A 20,517-nucleotide genomic window follows, 5' to 3' on the forward strand; every position below is an offset into this window, starting at 1 on the left:
CACTGTAACGTGGCCTCCCTGACGGCAGCTGCACCAGATCCCCTAGTTTATGCCTGGTGTACGAAGTGGCTACACGGTAGGGAACGAAGGGTGCAGACAGGCTTGGGAGGGCGTGTGGATTGCGTGTGGACTGCGCAGCCTTGTACCACCAGGCTTGAGTTATCTCGTGAACACCTTGCAGTAAGGGGTCTGTTCAATACTTGTATTGCCTGGGCTAGGGCGACACCTAAGGTCCAAGACATAATAAAGCCAACGACCAAGACAAAGTCAAGGATAAAGATCAAGATAAAGATAAGTCAATATAAAGATTTTTTCTGGTTATATCATGAGGTCTGGGAAAGTGAGGAAGGCTCTAGGGGACAAGACTCCAGCCTCACGAGGCACCCTCAAACAAAAAAGATTGGAAGAACAGAATGCCAATAAAGCAAATAGTTCTATACAAAATCCACTGATCTCACCAATCGCCTCTCTGTTTGAAAAATCAATCCAAAACAACATTTTGTCATGCGCTCGATTCCAGTACTTGAAAGACCCGGGGGATGTAGTGTTTTCATCAACAGAAGGAGTCCCGGGCCTTTTAACACCGATAGAGCCTACAACTGAGATCCACCACGGGGAACATCGGGTGGGCACCCCAATCAAAGCCTCCTCAAGCTTTTTTGTGACTCATAGTAATCAATCAAGTGATATATGTAAACATACTGATCAGATGGAGAGCTTATGTAATAAGGAACAATCAACAAGAGTGTGGGGAAAAAATCATGAAGTTAAAACAGCAGCATTAGTCCACAATACCCTGGTGACCAAACCAATGACATCCATAAACCCGCAATCCCCAGATCTGTCAACAATTGTAAGATTGAGTCAAGCTTTTCCAGATCTAACAGAGCCTACAGCTTTTGGGGAAGTCTACAGCACGGGTACAACGGAAGTGGCCAGTTCCAGTCACAATACAAGCTCATTGTCAGACAAGGGTGACTGGAAGGATTGGGTTCTTCCCAGGTAAAGGGGAGTCAGAGGGGGTAGGAACAACCGAGAGTGTCATGGAGGTCAATTATCTGGCAGATGAGGGTCTCATGGAACATCTACAGAGACCAATGGGTCCCAGGGTGTCTTTGTCTTTACCACCAACAATTAACACATATCACACAAACCACAAAAATCCAACAAAGGAGGAACCCATGACTAAATCGCAAATGGATATGGCCTTCGTGAATTTGGTTGCCCCTCTCCTAAAAGTCTTGCAAACGTCTGTAACAACTATGACAATGCAATCAGATAAATTGGACATCCAAATCGACTTAATGAGCATTATTGCGACCAACATTGCCGGGATAGATACAAAGCTGGATAACTTAAATAGCCTAATATCAAGAGCACAAGCACATACGTATCAGGTGCAATCCTCCTGTTCCTGTGGCCCAGTTTTGGATAAATTGCGCACTCTCCCAGTCATCCTAGAACAGATTTTAACCCTAAATCAAAGATTGATTAATGCAGATGAGATGCAGGTGGGTAGGACCATTGCCAAGCCTGAGTTAAACTTACAGGACGATGAAAATACTACAAAAGTGTCCTGTACCAATGAGGTTAACATGGCCTTGGCTAGATTAATACAGGTGATGTCATCGACATAATAGCTGTGAACGACGCTGGAAATAATGAGACCACAAAGCCAATGGTAACTAAGAGACAGGTGATGTCATCGACATAATAGCTGTGAACGACGCTGGAAATAATGAGACCACAAAGCCAATGGTAACTAAGAGACAAAGGAAAAAAGAGAGGAAAGCCAGAAATAAGAAAAGTGGGGTCGTTCCAAACAAGGATAGTGGATTATATCTAATCTTTTTTAATTTGAACCAACGTTTGCCAAAAACAACTGGTAAATCCGAAAGCTACACAGAGTCAATAGCAAGTAATGAAACGGCTAAAGGAGGTAAATCAGTGTCCAAAAATGCTGTCAAAAACCTCCAGAAATCCGACACACTTACTAATTCTATATCTGTGAAAAAAATACAGCAAACCGAGATGGCTGGCACAAATCATCCACCTATTTTAAAACCTGAAAGAGATTGCAAATATACTGGTAATCAGAGCATGCAGCAAGAAGCAAATTACAACATTAATCGTACTGAAGTCATGGTCCCAGGTTCAAATAAGGATGATAAGAGGGGTCATTTACAACCTAGTGGGAGTATAGTGGAATTAATACCAACAATACCACAGGTGGATGATCAGCCAATGGAAAAAAATACTGCCCCTGAATGTTTAATTAACCTTGCACAAATGTTAACTCATACTGATGAGGGTCTAAAGGGAATTCCAGCACCTTCAACTCAACCAACAACGGACAGGGCAATCATAATCAGAGAGGTCTCATCCTATTACGAAAGTCAAGGACTGAATGTGGACTCAAGCTCCCCGTCGCAGAGACCAATAAAACTCTGCGTAAAGAACCCAGAGGTTGGTCAGGTAAATACGGAATCAGTCATCCTGCCACGGCCACTCAATCATAAAGCCGGTGTTGAGCTGAACAAAGTAATTTGGTCACCAGAGTATAAGTCCCAGGGGACACATGACATACTAAACAGGAGCAATATTCTGAAGCTACTGACAGAATCTGATGACCTAAAGGAAATCAACACGGCAGATCTTGAGCTGGTACGATTTCTTAAAGGCCCTAATGAAACATCAGCTGAACATACTCTGACAACCTGGAAATCAACAGAAATAGCAGAAGCAATCATGAGGAAAGTGGATATCTTTCAATTGTGGGGCATTCAAATATCTTATCAGATTTCCCCACGATACCCGCCGCCATTGAAGAGGTTGTGCGGAGTTCAAGTCACTAGGAAAATTGACGACGCACATGAAAATCAAAAGAAACCAGTTTATTCCATCCTATTTAATACAAAGGGTAGAACGAACTTCCACCAATACGTGAAGAATCAAAACGGGCAAATGAGGAATCACATAGTACAATAGAAAATTGGAAATGGCTCCCTGGTACGCTAAATGCAAAACGACAGGTCTGACCGTTCAAAACTATACAGAAACAAGATATTAACAAGGACATTCACCTAGTTTCATGGAATATCGCAGGTGCTAAGAGACTGCTGGAAGGGGGTCTTCCTCTGGAAGAATGGCACGGTTGCGATATAATTGCGCTGCAGGAAACCTGGCTCCAAGAAGATATGGCACTTGCTGGGAGTATTCATTATAGCGTGGCAGCAGAAAAATGTAAGATCTATGGCCATGCAATTGGTGGCCTTTCTGTATATGTATCCTCATCTCTAAAAATTAATTCAGTACAACTACAATCACCGGATCCCAGTATTCAGCTAATGAAACTAACAGATCAAAGCAATAACTGTAATAAACCAACAATCCTGGTTAATTATTATACGCAACCAAAAATTAAGGCAAAAAAGCTAAAGAATGAGATGTTGTGCAAAGTCATAATGGACCTATGGTCTACTGATCCACTCTCCAACCTCATACTAACGGGTGACTTTAATTCCAACTTGATTTTAACACCTGAAGATGATGATAAACTATTATCAGATAACATCTACTGGGGAGTCCCCCAACAGTTGCAAGGAGGTACTGGTCCTCGCGAAGACAGTCTAGCAATCCAATTAGTGACTGAACTGGAGTTTCTGGGATTGCGTGTATTGAACGGGAGATATTCCGAGGATCAACCCCCCAGAAAAACATACTATGGTCTTCATTCTCAAACCACGTTGGACTTTACAATGGTTAGTCTGTCATTAATCCCCCTGGTGATCAATTTTAAAATCGAGTTTACCCTGTTGAGTGACCATGCATTGCAACATAGCATTTTTAACCTGAACAAGGAAAGACTGCAACCATCACACTTACCAGAAGGCCAGTTAAGTACTGTCAATTTGAAACGGATAAATTGGTCCAACACAAATGATTATGAGTGGTTCTCTACAATGAAGGACACACTGACTGAGATAAGGATTTCCTCAATGAACGCTATTCAAGGATGGTCTCTTTTTCTGTCAAAATTAAAATCAAAGATGAAGCCGCCTGTCATGAAACCCGGCCCTGATGGACCAGGGAAAAAACACCCGAAAGAGCTACAAGACCTGCGAAGACACCTTAGAAAAACTCAAAGGAAGCTAAAGTCGTCAAATCATGGTCCAAGCCAATGGGCCAGTTTCAGGGCTCAAAGAAAAGAATATAAAAACATGATCTGGGAACATAAAAGGTCAACAAATGAGAGCTTTTGGTTAAAACTAATCTACAGCTCAAAAGTACAGAATTCTAATATATTCTGGTAAACAATAATCCAGTTAACGAGACCTTGTAACGTCCTGAGTTATAATGTGCAGGAATCGGAGTGGGCAGCATTTCTCGCATCTAAATTCTCGGACACTCTGGTAAAAACACAAAGCAGTGACCCTTGCACTAAAAGTCAAAACAAACTGTGCCATGTAGAAGAAAAAGGGGGTAAATCGTTGTTCAGAGACCATAGTGATGTAATAAGCTCGGACGCTCAGAATAATCCATACACGGCGGAAGAAATAATTAAAAGAATCAAAAAAGGAAAAACAAGCGGGGCGCCAGGCCCGAATGGCATCCCACAAGTGGCGTACAAATATGCTCCGGAATTCTGGGGACCTTGCCTGGCGGAACTGTTCTCAGACGTACAAAACATGAACCAAGTACCAGAGAGCTGGAAAGGATCAATATTCACGCCGATTTACAAAGGTGGGGAAAGATCTTTAGCAAACAACTATCGTTTGATAGCGTTGCAGGACATCAAGGCAAAATATTTTGCTTCTCTACTCTTGGATGATTTGGCCGCATGGTCAAGTGAGAAAGAACTGATCCCCATAAATCAAACGGGGTTCAGGAAGGGGATCGGAATGACAGCAAATATCCTATCCATAACTATGATCGCGGAGAAGTGCATGAGTAGAAAACAGGATCTGAATATGTGTTTTATTGATCTTCAGGCGGCCTTCGACAGTGTGGATCGTAATCTCCTGTGGGCGAAATTGAGATCATGGGCAATTCCTGAGTGTATCCTAATGGCTTTGCTGCTATTTTATTCTGATAATTGTACGCAAGTAAAAATTGGTGATGGAACACGACTGTCGAGTAAAGTTCCCACAACAATCGGCCTCAAACAGGGGTGTGTTCTTGCGCCACACTTATTTAACCTTTTCATCTCAGATCTCTCTGCGAAATTGAACCACTGCAATGCCCACCCACCAAAACTTGGTGATTTACAGCTCACTCATTTGGCCTATGCAGACGACATTGTCCTCTTGAGCCTAACAAAGGTGGGGCTAACCAGATTAGTAACGGAACTGTCGGAATTCTTGTTGGCAAACAAGTTGGCATTAAATGTCTCAAAAACTAAAATCATGTTGATTACTAACCGCCGTGGATTGCATCATGATATACGGTTAAAAGGAAAACCACTAGAGAAAGTCTCGGCTTACAAATATTTGTTTTTTTTTATAGATGACAAACTTAACCTAAAAGATCAGAAGAATTATCTGACCCAAAGAGCGGGTGCTCTGCTATTTGGACTAAGTACCTTGGCAAAAAAATTGGAAGGGCCATCACTCAAACCCCTTCTAACCGTGATGGCAAATAAAATCCTCCAAACCCTGACCTATGCAAGTGTGGCAATGCACGGAAAGGACGTCGACCTACTAAACACCTTGACAACTAAAATGTACAAAAAAGTATTACGACTCCCACGCACGACATCACCAGCTCAATTGCGACTTGAATTCGGACTAAAAAATGAAATACCGGGGAGACTATATTCTCATATTAAGGTGTGGTATCAGATCAAGCAAAAAGCAAGTAATAACAATCTGAATACCTACCTATGGCAAGAGTTTAAATCCCCAAAAAAATCCAAAGCAAATCAATTTCTCATGCAAGCTTTGGAGACAACCTGCTCAAAAACCTTATGGGATAATAATCTGTCATTTGTTGTACTGAAACAGACCCTAAATAAAGTGGCCAAAACTCCACTCGTTAATTTTGGACAGAGAAATTTTCTCCCATCGTTCGCACTCATGGGCTGTGATGAATGGCTATAAAACATTGACAGCTGCACAATACCTGGAAACAACTTACTCTATTTTTATTAAGAAAAAGCTGATGGCTTTGAGACTTGGCGACTTTCCGACACGAGCCAATGAACCTGCCTGGAAACTGCTTGATGATGTTTCTTGTCGACTGTGTGCTAGCCCTAAAGAGGATCTAACATACATAATTTGTCACTGTAAGATGCTATCCAAGGAACGGTCACACCTAAAGAAAAGTTATCGGTCCATGAAACTACGAACATGTAGATCAGCCATTATTGGAAGCCTGGACACTACCGCTCCAAGAATACACTGCAAGCTGGTGAAGTTCTTGCAGGCATTTGAGAAACATATAAAAACAACATGAACAATTAATGCTTTGAATTTTTTAACATTAAGTCTTTTTATCAATCATTTTAGCGATACATTTATACATTTTATATCTGTTGTGTGACATTCATCAAATTGTTATGGTTTAAATTAACTAAACATTAAAGTTTAAATTAAAAAAAAAGTGTTCCTACTCCGAATCTCCAGAAGAGTGATGCGTTTTTTTAAGGTTAAAATCAAATGGTCCTTATGCATGTTATTATAAAAATTTATCAGAACTAACTTTTCTCTCTTATTCATATGAATGATTACAATTTGGTAATTGGGATCAGATTTCGTGTAAGTTATAGACCTAGACACCAGGAGATTTGAAATGTAGACTATCAGGCCTTCTCACCCACGCACACAAGGCCCTCTACAATCTAGGACCCGAATGCCTCAACACTCGACTGTCCTTCTACAAACCCACCCGTCAACTAAGATCGTCCAATCAAGCCCTCGCCGCAGTCCCGCTCATCCGGAAATCCACCATGGGTGGCAGATCCTTCTCCTTCCTGGCTGCCAAGACCTGGAACTCACTCCCCACCCACCTCCGCCTTACTCAGAACCACATCTCCTTCAGAAAAGAACTAAAAACCTGGCTATTCGACAAATAATGAACCCCTTCCTCTAGCGCCTTGAGACCCTCTGGGTGAGTAGTGCGCTATATAAATGCCCGAACTTGAACTTGAACTTGAACTTTAGCCCTACCAGAAGTCCAGGGAATAGCGGGTGAAAAATAAGTCTTATACCCCTCCATATACATTGTTGTACTGGCCCATGTCCCCTGTAGACAGAGCACCTGAAATTTAACAGCTAAAGTGAGCCATATATCATTTGGGATTTTTGATCGCAGCCCCGCTACATTCCAAAATAAGATATTACATATTTCTGCATTCGTTGCTTCCACGTTGTTACAATCTAGAAGATCCTGCCTTTGAACAATATCTGAATCAATCCCTGAAATTTCTGAACCATTCACCCTAATAGTGTGCGGGGCCAAATCTACATCCATTAGTGTTCCATTTGCGAGAAGGGTCAAGACTCTGAGGAATGATCCAATGCAGTATATGACACACGTGTACTGGGGTTTGTAGTGCTCACAGAGCTATTCGGCCTGCAGAAAGCAGGTAGAACTTGTTGTTTGGATGACATTACCAGCGATGGTGGTATATAACTCAGTCAGTCTATTTCCTCCAAATTTGAGAACACAGTTTGGGAACTGCTGCTCTACTGTATAATATAAGCATGTTGTAAGTCACCATGCAGTTCTGTGATCATACAGAGGAACAAGGCCATTAGCTCAGTCCCTTTATAAGGTCATGCATCTCTGACATGCCATACAACAAAAATCCTTTTAATATATTACAGAGGACATTTTTCTATATAATACATTTTCTGACCACCACAATTCCCTCAGGCATCATAAATCCTTGTTCCCTTGCTCCTCCATGGAAAAGATGTAGTATGGTTGCAGATTAATAGAATAAATGTGGATTCTGTAAAAAAAACCTCCATAGTATGTAAAAAAAATTTAGTCATTTTTGAAAGAATATTTTTAGTATTTTAATCTATACAGTTTAAAAAAATGTCTATAGTTCAGAATGAGTCGCAATTTATAAATGAAGCTCCATCTATTAAAAAACACACTGCAACAAATCTCTCTTTTGGAGCTAAAGGAGGTTTATTTCCATCATAATAGTACAGAAGGACTTGCAAGCTAGGTCTCTCTTTCTTTGTTTAAACCAAGGATGTAATTCTGCTTCATAACCTGCCTTTCTGCTTGGCTACTGGCTCTAGTGAGACAATATGGCATCACACCTCATATGCAATAGCTCATTAAAGTATAGCAGTTACATCATGTCACAACTCTACTGTAAGAGGAACATTAGAGGTTGGATGCAAACTGCAAACTGAGGTGGCATGGTGTATAAAATAACGATGGACTGGGATGCAGATAATTACCAGTGTCTGAGATTAATTCAAGCCTTCCATCCATCACTTTTTTGTACACTTTTATGTGTCACTCTAAGTGGGATGGGTCTGTCCGACATGTTTTCTGTGCACTCTCTGTCACTGGATGAGCCCTAACTAGGATAAAACTGATCCTAGCTTGCTTGTGATCCAGTACAGGGAGAACCTGGCCTGGCAGTTCGGACTGGACTGTTCCCATTGAAACATAGCCAAAACTGATTTGCATTTGGCTGGGCCCAGGCTGAGGTGGATGGTGTGCAAAATAATGATGGATTGGGATGCGGCCAGAATAATTACCAGTGGCTGCAATTAATAAAAGCTTTCCATTAATCACTTTTATATATTTTGGTGTGTCATCTTTATTGGCACTGTATGCCCAGATGTTGGTACTGTGAACAGTGTATCACTGGAATAAAGCTATACCAGGCTGATGAGTCCTATCTAGTGGGAAACTAGTCCTGGGTTGCTTGTGTTCTGTTTCAGGGAGGTTATGGTCTTGCAGTACAGGATCAGCTGTTCCCACAATCTGTTGTTACTTTGCCACCACTCACCACCTCTTTCCATTCTCACTGTTGCTTAGTATCTGTCCACCCAGCCTCCTTTCCCAGCATTGCCACTTTTGCTTTTTCTCTGCTCACCCTCTCTCTGTTCCCTTCATTGCCACTCTTACCTTTTCCCTTCCTCCCTCCATTGCTGCTGTTCTTTTCCTTTCCCATCCTCTGTCCATTGCCAGTATTGCTTTTATGCCTCAGTTTCTGCTGTTTTTTTTCTCCATCTCCTTCTGTTCCAGCTTTTGCTTTTTCTCCGTGAGCCCGGACACAAACAAATGGGGGAGGGTGGCTGCAAGACCCAGCCCTGCCCTGGCTGATTTCGCCAGGGGGGAACCCATCCCCCGGGGCCAGCCACTACTCCCTGGGTGCACTGGAGACCACCTAGGGCACACTAAGATCACTGTAGTGGACCGCAGGTGTAGCCTCAAGGCACCCGCAGTCACAGCCGGCTTCCCACCTCCTGCAGGAGTTGGCATTGATTCTGCACAAATGGAGCTGCTGGAAATGCAGCTCCCTGTGTGCAAGAGCAATAGTTTCATCTCTTTCCATTTCCGCATGCCTAGGGAAAGGGAAATGAAACGAAATACCAGCATTTCTAAAGCGCACAGCTACCTCCAGAGAGGTGTCCCAGCATTGGGGACCGTCGGGAAGATTAAGCAAGCTATTGCCCAGAGTCACATGGTGCTGGGCTAACCTGCCAGCAGCACTGAGATCTATCGTGAACCTCCTCAGTCTGGAGTCAGGCACCCTGGCCACCGTGCCACACCTTTGCTGAAACCTCTGCTTACAGCAGACAGCGACACTTTGAGGGCTCCCGCTGCTGGAGCTAGGGTTTTTAGTTTTGCTTGGCGGGAGCTGTCAGCAAAAGCAAACAGCTGTGTCCTGGGGGTGGTCACCCCGGAAATAGCAGGAACCAGCCCTGGGGAGTGGTGGTCCAGGAGGGGGATCACGCAGCGCCTCCCCCATTATTTAAAAAATATTTTTCCCCAGGAAGGTGGTGGTCCCCTTGGGCCAACGGGAGCTGTGGAGCCCCCATTAGCTGTTATTTAGCCTAGGGTGGTGGTGATTCCCAGGCTTGGTGGTACACAATGCCTCAACCACTGTTTCTTTAGTCCCGGGAGGTGGTTGTCCCTGAGATCATAGAGCCTCAAGAAGGGGGCTGCAATTTTTAGCAAAAATTAAAAAACAAATATGCTTTATTGCTCCTCTGGGACTCCAAAAGCAGAGCAAAGTTGTCAGGGTATTACTACCCTTTTTCTTCTCTTTAGCATTTTGTCATGGGACTTGCCTGAATCCGAGCCCAAGATGGCTGCAAACACAGCCTACTTGATGTGCTGGCAACCAATCAGATCTCAGCATGAGATCGGGAGGGTTTGCTGAGCCTTCACATTGCTATATATCCAAATTTGTTTTTTCTTTAATATCTCCCAAGCTACGAAACGTATTTAAACCAATTTACAAAAAGGTAACTTTCCGGACCAACAGCGACCTTTCCGCCAAATGTGGTGTGTTGCAGGGATTCTGTGAAATCACAGAACTATGCTTGGAAATATGGGACCTTAGTAGGCGGGGACTGAGTCATCCTACCACCTTGGTACCCATGAACCCGGGACCGACTAGCTACAGTGTCTCACTTGCCCTCCTACATACTCACAGAGGAACAAGTGGTTAGACACCCCAGAACACAACACTCCTGACCCTCTCAGGAATTGCGGTTGCAAGACACACCCTTTTGCTCATGCTCTTGTACTCATCCACAATAAAATCTGACAGAAACACAAGAAAAGTTAAAAATATTTATTTTAACTAACGTGCTCTAGTATGCAGTATAAGTGCCACAAGTGGAAAAATGGCACACAAATACGGTCAGTATTGCAAAAAACAATGGTCCTCAGCATGCAAGGAATAAAGGAATAAATAATATAGACTTAGATAAGTGCTATATATATTTTTCTCATGCGCAGCCGGACATGGAAATTTATTAGTTCAATTGTAAAATAGGAGCAACAATAGACTTACACACAATTATAACAAGGCACAGTCCTGTACCTAGTATGAGGGAAAGGTAGTGAGGGAGAGAAATACTGTGAGACAAACAATCGACAGGCAATAACTTGGAGCAAAGGTGGCTTGTACTTAATTTGAAAATAATACAACAAGCTCTAACCAACAAAAACCACAATCAGTATACACAATGGTCAACTTGTGGCTTTTTTTGAGAAAAGTCGACGTTTCGATCCTAAGCTCCTAATAAAAGGGGATCATCATCAGGACTAATAATACAATTGCCTGGTGTTTATGGAAGATGACAATGTCCATATGGGCCAAGTGACAGGTGTAATGACGTTAAGCGGTTCGGGCTGTAGTCATGTCTAAAATTCCTAAGGGAATTAGCATGGGAAACACACATTTTTTACCCTCCTTTTTCTCAGCCCCCACTTGATTGTCCACCCGAAACTTTCCATGCACCAAAAAAAATTACAGGCACACTTTTTTAGAACATTTCGTGAAGATTCTTAAAAAAAAGTAAAAGAAATAATTTTTCCTATGGAAAGTAAGTCCTAATTATAACTACCTACTAGTCCCTGCCAGTGGCTAATATATGTATACCACATGGTGGGGGTCGGGGCTCAAATCCCATTCATTTACAGGAGTGCAGCACCTATTGACGTGCCATGCCAAACACAACACTACCCAGAAACAGTGACACACTTCTGCATCTATGGTATGCCATGTCATACAGAGAAATATACCCAGCGGTGAGAGGTCGCTGCTTCCTCCATTCCTTCTGTGCCTGCTGCACTCCCCTTGAAATCTGAAAACTCCTCCAACTGCCTGGGTTCTACTGTTCAGCACCCTTTGTCTCTCCTACACTGTGAGCCCTGCTTATTTACTCCACTGTCCTCCACTGGATGTCCTCCACTGTGAGCCTGCTTATTTACTAAATCATGCACTTAGTCTCTTTTTCAAAACTTGGAATCATTCTGCGGGGCAAGGCTGCAGGATGAAACAAGCGATAAGTTCCATGAGGCATGATACCTTCCCCCCGAGTCCCCACTGAATAAGATTTGCTGCTGCAAAGAAGCTCCCAACTGAATAAGCACAGGAAAGGCTGTCTTGAGAGCATACAATGGGATCATACACCCAAATCCTCTGGAGTTCTAGAGGTCTAAAATATTTCTAAGCCCTAACTTTTTGGAGATTGTAGTAGAAGACCAGCTAGACACAACCAAGGGTCCCAAAACCTTTGGAACAGCACTTGAAGGTTAAGACTCACTCGAATAAAGGTCATCACCAGAGCCCTTGTCAGGTCCAGTTGGTAGTAGTCAGCTATGTACTTCAGGAAGAAGGTCTCTTGCAAGCTTGTTGTGGGTATGTAACTATACTGGAGATCAGCCAAACGACCCTCGGAGTCCACTTCTTTGTCATGGATACAAGTGGGGGAGGTCCAGTCCCTCAGGGTTCCTCTCAAGCCACAGACAGGAGGACCAAACACGTCTGTTCTTCCACAATGTCAGAAATTGTTCTTTGGCAGGTGCCACATTTGTGAGTGGCACCAGCTAGTGGGAGGAGGTGACTCATGTATTCTCCAAAGCCAATGGAGGAAAACGTCCCAGGAGTAAACCTACACACCACCTACTGTGAACAATCCCTTTACTCTCAAAATCCAAGAAGGGAAACAATTCTCTCCTTGTTAAATGCCTGTACACCCACCCAAAGTTGTGGCCAGGGTGATGTGGACCCTTTAAACCTGTTCTGGGGGTATCTTTCACACTACTAGGTTTGGGACTAGCTTGACATGGGGGCAGATGTATCATCCGTTTTTAGTCGCAAACGCTGCAATTCGCAAAAAAGCAGCGGTTGCGACAAAAAAACAGAAAATACAATGTATGATGAAAATCGCGTCGCAAAATTAAGGAATCGCAAAATTTGCGATTCCTTAATTTTGCGGCAGCATTTAAGGAATTGCAATTTGCGATTCCTTAAATGCTATGTATGAAGCACCTAAGTTGTGCGATTTCACATTAAGAAATCGCAAATTACCACCTACTTGTAGTTGGTGGTAATTTGCGATTTCTGTCACAAATACACTTTTTGGCATTTGTAAAGGTGCCATGTGGCGCTCATACATGCCCTTAGGGCATGTATATGCGCCATATGCGCACACATGTAAATTTCAGGGGTGCAGCAGGGTGTCCTCATGACACCCTTGAAATTATTCTCAATTTGCGATTCTCAAATTGCGAATCGCAAATTGCGAATAACTTCCCATTCATTCCTATGGGCCTCCTGGCCCATAGAAATGAATGGGAAATTATTCCTTAATTGCGATTTCGCAATTTGCAAATCGCAATTAAGGAAAATTAGGAAATCGCGAAAAAATTCTGATTTTTTTACATACATCCCAATTTGCAATTCTCAAATCGCTATTTGAGAATCACAAATGAGGGTGTTGATACATCTGCCCCTAGGAGGACAAATCCTAGGGCCTTTCTAAGTGTCTCCTAACATTTACATGCAACATTGAATGCCAATTTGAAGTCGATGGATTACCTGGGTCTACCCATCAGGTTTTCCTCACAAGTGAACAAAAATCGTTTCTCTAAGCCCATATCTTTGTCACTGCTCTGGGAGCAGTTTTCACACGTCGTCAGGTCTAATCCTGGTTGGGCAAATACTTGAGTTATATTGCGAATTAGCCTGCAGGAGATTCAGTTAGGAAAATGGTAACTTTCTAAATGTTACATTTCTTTTATATGTTTTATTAATCCATCGTCACCATTGTGGGGGGCTTTTAATAAATATTAGAAATAGTGGTTCAATCTATCTCTAGCTGCTCCCAACACGGAGATATCACAATTAATATTTAATCTTGCTTCCCAGTGTTTTTCTATGAAACAGCCAAATCCTCTTTACAGTGAAAATAGCTTTTATCATCTTGTCACTGTAGGAACATGGTAACATTAATTTACTGCCTGGCCCACTCATAAATAGCATGCACCCCACATTGTGGCTACAAGGCTAACATAGGTGTGACTTTATAATAATACAAAGGGAGGTTTCTATCTGCCAGACAGAATTATTTTAGCAGGTTGTACTGCAGGTTTTACACTGCACCAGAAAGGCTACAGGGTCAGGTCTGAAGTCATGCTTGCACTGCCACTCTAGTGGAAGGTACAATAAGTGCTGCAGTACACATGGGGCATTTAACTTCTAGGCCCCAGAAGCACTATGTACACCATGTGTTAGGGTCTTACAACTGGGTTAAAGTACCAATTAAGAATAAGCTAATTTACCATGGGGGAACAAAGAATCAGAAAGACCGACCACCATGCATCCCGCGGGCTCAAGGAGCCCGCTGGTTACCATGGTGGCGGTGGCTACCAGGCACCACCGTAGGGATTACGATGTCCCTTTCTGCACGCCTCTTCATGGCAGTTAACCCGCCATGAACAAGCAGGTGAAAAGGGAATTTGGGGGCCCATTGCAGGCCCCGCTTCCTCCCTGGCCTTCTGATGTTGGCACTGGAGGGCACCTATTGTGCCCCCAACATATCCCTGCACCCTGTGGCAGGCACCGCATAGTGCTTGCAATGTAGTGCAGGGATATGTACAGGGCGCATTTTTAACTTTGCGGCGGGTAGCTGCAGCACCCGCTGTAATGCAAAGAATAGACAGTGTGACCGGCTTGCAGGCAGTCGCATCGTAATCCCTATGGCCGGACCACCGACGGCTATTTGGTTGATCCTGCTTCTGATAGGGTGGTGGGCGGACATAATTCCGTGCACCATCCTAATCAGGTCTACAGTGATTTATAGATTTGTAGAGGTAAAGATTGTGAGAAGGATTTCAGGCAGCTACTCGGGAGCAGAAGAACAAAAGAAGAAAATGACAGCAGGTGAAAGAACAATAATAGATATAGTACAAAGTACACTTTACTGGTCTATAGAGACAGTACTAATTTCAGAAGAAAATATGTGCATGGAAATTGTATGTCATCAATGTAAAGATGTCTTTAGGGTACATAAGAGGGTAAAAGCATGTGACAAATAGGAGGTGATCTATTACCCACAATTCTAAATTTTATACCAAGAATGGGATACAAAACACAGCAGGCAGGCACAATTAGTGCCCAAATTACAATCCTGATTCAGGTGCAAACAGGAACTTGCTTCCGTATAAGGATTTGTAGATTGGTGGGAATATTGGGCTAAGTGCCTATTTATCTTGGTATCCATTGAAATGTTAGAGATCACAGGCCAGATTTATCAAAATGTAAGGCAACACAGCTTGTTTGGGGGCAGAGCGTTCAGAGTAATTACAGCTAAACTCTGGAACAGCCTCCCATTGGATCTGAGGTTCAGTGAGTCGGAACCATTGTTCCGATGCAAACTCAAAACTTGGTTGTTTACCACTCTTTAAGCTACATTCCTCTCTTAGCATGTAATCAGTTAGCGCTGAGACACCCCCTTTTTGGGGGTAGCTGTGCGCTTTATAAGCTTCTTAAATAAATAAATAAATAATTGTTTTGCTGCACTGTGTGAGGGGGGGAGAGAAGGAATGCGCCATATCTACTGAGACATGATGCTTTTCTGATCTCTCCCTAGCGCCAATACAGGTACCCTTGCGCCATAATGCAGTGGTACCTGTATTACAGATAGGATTTTATTTTATGCAGAAAGGGACACTGAAACATTCCTCAGAGGCAATTTCCTCTTTATTTGTGTGCTGTAGGATGCAGCACACGTACAAAGAGAAAATGCCAAGGAGAAATGAAGATGTTTCTCTTTGTGAGGCACACCATTTTGGTGCAATCCCAGATTTACAACCCTTAATAAATCTAGGCTTGCTTCAAAATCCATGAGTAGATGCATGGAGCGCCACCCCAATGCAAAGTGATGCAAAGCAGCAATGTGCGCTGGCTTGGGTTATTCTGGATTTACTAAGCTTTGCAGAGCCACTCAAGGTGGCTTTGTGTGGCTCAGTAAATCTCCATTGTGTTGCCTTGCTTCGCTTGGAAGGGCTTAGCAAATCTGGCCCCACAGTTTCTGTATTCTCTAATCTCTTCCCTTTAAATCCTTATGTGGGGGCATTCAAGAATCCTTAGTTTAGCCAATGAAGGAGAGTTGTGTCTCTTAATTATATAATCTCTTTTTAAATGTATGTTAAAGATGTTCTATAATGCTTATGCTTGACCAATTTTTTTTATTTTCTGGTGATATTTTCATTAAAATCAGTGAATGTCAAATCTATGTTTTCCTTAGAATGAAGAGTTGTTAAATTCATCTACTTTTTCTCCCAGCATGGCATTGATATCTACAGCATGCATGTGGACTGCAAGGTGACCTCTCGATTTGCCCATAACATTGTTACCAGCAGAGTGGTCAACAGGGCTAATGGCTCCAGGGAGGCAACATTTGAAGTTGAATTACCGAAGACTGCTTTCATCACTAATTTTACAATGTAAGATTAATGTGTATATTTAAATATTATTCTTCTGAACCTCATCGATAAGAAAGGCATTGATATGTTTTTGTTTTACTTACTGGAGCTATATTACAGTATCCTGTTGCAGATCCATCATCACTGGAACAAATCATGAACATGTATTCAAAATAGCACAACAATTAAAAATCATTTAGGTTGAGCACACAAATATTACATAAGATAATTTAGGAAGGATTAGATCCCACTACAGAAAAACGTTGTTTCTTTTGTGTTTGTGTTTCTTTTAGTGGCTACCATCAAGTATACTACATCATGGGACACTAAATCACCAAAATACATTTTTAATAGGTTTTACAACTGCCTGAAATCCATAACATCATCCTTACAACTATGTAATTTATTGCATTCTGTTAATTAATTTTCTTCCTTAATTGTGTCTTTTAATGCAAATGTTATGTTTTTTAAATGATTGCTTTTTTATCACTTACCCTAGCCTTCTATTTTTTATTTTTATTAATTTTTATTTATTTCACCATTTAACCATAAAACTGTCAAGGGTGGTAATACTGACGTAAACTATTTTAACCTAGAATCAACCCTGACCTTTAGTGTTTCTGCATTTGTACTAAATTAATTATATTACGTATTTTCTTTTAGCTAACTGTATTTCTTATTTGTAATGTTTTAACTTACAATCATTAAAACAAAACTAAAGTAAAATAATCCATTATCATTTGTAAAGAACAATACCATTTTTTAATATCAATAAATACCTATTGTTACAAAGTTTGTAGACTATACAAAGTCTCAACTGTGGCTCTGAAAGATGTGAGAGAAGAGTTTCTCTCTCACTTCACCCTTTTGGCTGTTTGGTATAACCATTCCACCACCTAGGAAATGCTTGAACTGCAATGAATGCAGGACATGTTTACATCTCAAAATCCAAGAAGCAGCACACATTACTGACTGACTCCGGTAGCTGGGGATCACGGTTCGATCCCCGGGGCCGGCGGCAGATTAGCCCAGCACCATGTGACTCTGGGCAATAGCTCGCTTAATATTCCCGGCAGCCCACAGCGCCTAGAGACCCTTACGAGTGATTGTTTGCGCTTTACAAAATGTGGATTATTATTATTACATTTTTCATGCCATAAATGCATTGCATAAAGAAAACAATTATTTCTGTTATTATTTCTAGCAGCAGGTTTAAAAAAAAGTTCCAGTCAGTTCTATAAATGCAGATCAGACCTATTTGGATTGGTAAAGCTTGTTTAAATAGTAATTTTTAAAAATTAAGTTAAATTAATGACCACTTAAAATGGTTCATTTTGTCATTAGCTGTGATCATTTTGGGCTCTCGTTTAGTCTTTCTCATCTCATGTGGAAGGAGGAAATAAATTACATCCTGTTGCGTGTCTGCCCTCCATGTAATTTCCTACTTTGCATAGCACAAGCCACTTATATCTGCAGCACTATTTTTATATTTTAATTGAGAATATTTTTTAATTAGTTTAATGTGTGTTTCTAGAAATTCAAGCTTAGGCAATTTCCCTGGGTATCTCATCAGGCTTATCTTTACTTTGGTCTGTTTGCTTATTGAATTGTGCTGAGGCAGTGGCGTTGTGGGGACCAGCACTTGACTGGATTACTTCCATCCTAAAGGACCTTTCCCAATCTGTCCGTGTGACCCCCATCAACTCATCGAAAGTCCATCCAGAGTGTGGAGTCCCACAGGGCTTCTCCCTCGCTCTACATCTTTTTAATTTATTAGTTTTCTAGTTTACATGCTAAAATTAGGAACTGTACAATTTACAAATATGCGAATGAAATGCAACTACTCTTTAGTATTGACAACTCTCCTGAATCAAAGGAAATCTTCCAAAACACAATGCAGTTCATCCGCAACTGGATGAGCAGCAACCACCCAAAACAGAAATCACCATCACCAAAAACAAGATTCATTACTGGACTACATCTTCTTGGCCTCCCGAGATGGGAGCGCTCATGACCACCTAAAAAATCAGTACAAAAATCTCAGCGTGGATATTGATGATGAACAATCTATGTAGCCCCAACTCAGATCTGTGATCTCCTCATGCTCTCAACTGGTCTGTGGAATCAGGGTAATTTCCAAATTCCATACTCCTACGGCTCTAGATCAACTCCCTATATGTGGGCCTACCTAAATCAGACAGCCTGATTAATATACTGACAACTTACATAGTACCATATCACCCCCTTGATGAAAGATCTACATTGGCTGCCTGCGGACAAAAGGACTAATTTCAAAACTTGTTACATTTTCTTCTAAACTCTTAATGATAAAACCCCTGACTTTATCACATATCTAATCCAGAAGTACACTCCAAAAGGTACACTGTGGTCCGCTCTCATGAACTATCTGTTGGCACTTAAGTTTAAAAAGACGAGAATGGGCAGCTCCAGATTCTCAGTCCTCTTGAGATCAGAACATCCCCATGCTACATGAATTTCAGAGAACATTTTAAAACCTGGTTATTCAGACAAGTATATGATCATTGCCTTGCTCAAGAGTAATGTAACCAACTAGACCCCACACCAGCGGCAAGAAACCAACAAGTGATCGTCGACTTAACAAATACCGGTAACATAACATAGCATAGAATAGCATAGCATAACATAACATAACATTGATAGCAACCATCTTGGATTCCCACTTTAGCTTTATTCCTCTCATACGGAAGGAGGAGGATATAAGAAAGGTCCACAGTGCGTCTGCGACACTGATCATTTGCTACTTTCCACAGAACAAGACTCTTTTATTTGTAGCATTGGTTTCTGTATTTTAACTGTGTGTTTTAAAATGTGTTTGTTGTGTATTTCTTCGGGACATTGCAATTAAATATGAAGCTGTTTCAGTTGGTAGCTGACCAGCCTTCCTTCTTACTTTGGTCCATATAATGATTGGCTGTGGGCCGCTTAGGCTCCTGCTCTATCTTCTTATACAGAAGAAGGTAGGTATAAATCACGTCCCACAGTGCATCCGCACAGTGGGCACATTGTTGGCATGCCCAAAGGCAAGGATATCCCCCCAGAGTAAGTCAACTGCAGTAGGTCATACTATATTGCTTAATCTGTTATAATATTTCCATGAATTGAATGTTGCCGCCAAACTGCATTAATTTCAAATGAAATGTTTGCTAAAAAAACTGTCACATGTCATGGGTTTCTAGGAATGATGCAACTTGAGAGAAGATCTCATTACGGTTTTCTCATTGATGTGGACTCAACAATTACATTCTTAATTATTAATTGGATATAGTCATTCTTAGTGTAATATCTCCACTGGTCTGAGATTAAATGGATTTTAGGGACATAATTCCACTGACTTACTCATTAATTAAAGCCCCCCACCCAGCCATGTAGTGTGGTGGTGTTGCTTTCTTGATTAATAACCTCTTTACTTTTTTTGTCAAAATGTTTTGCTTCAATAAAGCTCCTGAAGTTTTGTTCTTGTTTATAGAACACCATCAATCAATCAATCAATCAATCACATTTGTACAGCGCGCTACTCACCCGCGAGGGTCTCAAGGCGCTGGGAGGAGGGGGGGTGCTGCTATTGCTCGAAGAGCCAGGTCTTGAGTTGCTTCCTGAAGGAGAGATGGTCCTGGGTCAGCCGTAGGTGGGTGGGGAGGGAGTTCCATGTCTTGGCCGCCAGGTAGGAGCAAGATCTTCCTCCGGTGGTGGTTCTGCGAATCCGTGGGACGGTGGCGAGGGCGAGGCTGGCAGAGCGGAGCTGGCGGGTGGGTGCGTAGAACGTGAGGTGGTTGTTGAGGTATTTGGGGCCCATGTCGTGGAGAGCCTTGTGTGCATGGGTGAGGAGCCTGAACTTGATACTCTTGCTGACGGGGAGCCAGTGCAGGTCTTTCAGGTGGGCAGAGATGAGGCTGTGACGGGGGACGTCCAGGATGAGTCGTGCAGAAGCGTTCTGTTTGCACTGTAGTCTTTTCTGTAGTTTGGCTGTGGTTCCAGCGTAGAGTGCGTACCCGTAGTCCAGTCAGCTGGTGACGAGGGCCTGGGTGACCGTCTTTCTGGTTGCGGTGGGGATCC

The 20,517-nt window shown here is 42.2% G+C and overlaps 1 protein-coding gene across 5 annotated transcripts in view; it reads left to right on the top strand.

Annotated features, from left to right (window-relative positions):
- LOC144782331 (inter-alpha-trypsin inhibitor heavy chain H4-like) overlaps nucleotides 1-20,517 on the top strand; it is a 473,908-nt gene that overhangs the window by 14,415 nt on the left and 438,976 nt on the right. For all 5 annotated transcript variants that reach the window (XM_078661646.1, XM_078661649.1, XM_078661648.1 and 2 more), the window contains exon 2: nucleotides 16,283-16,443. In XM_078661646.1, coding sequence (XP_078517772.1) covers nucleotides 16,283-16,443 — 161 coding nt within the window. The remainder of the gene's footprint in view (nucleotides 1-16,282; nucleotides 16,444-20,517) is intronic.

Source organism: Lissotriton helveticus, chromosome 9 (assembly GCF_964261635.1).
Source record: "Lissotriton helveticus chromosome 9, aLisHel1.1, whole genome shotgun sequence".
NCBI classification, from domain to species: domain Eukaryota; kingdom Metazoa; phylum Chordata; class Amphibia; order Caudata; family Salamandridae; genus Lissotriton; species Lissotriton helveticus.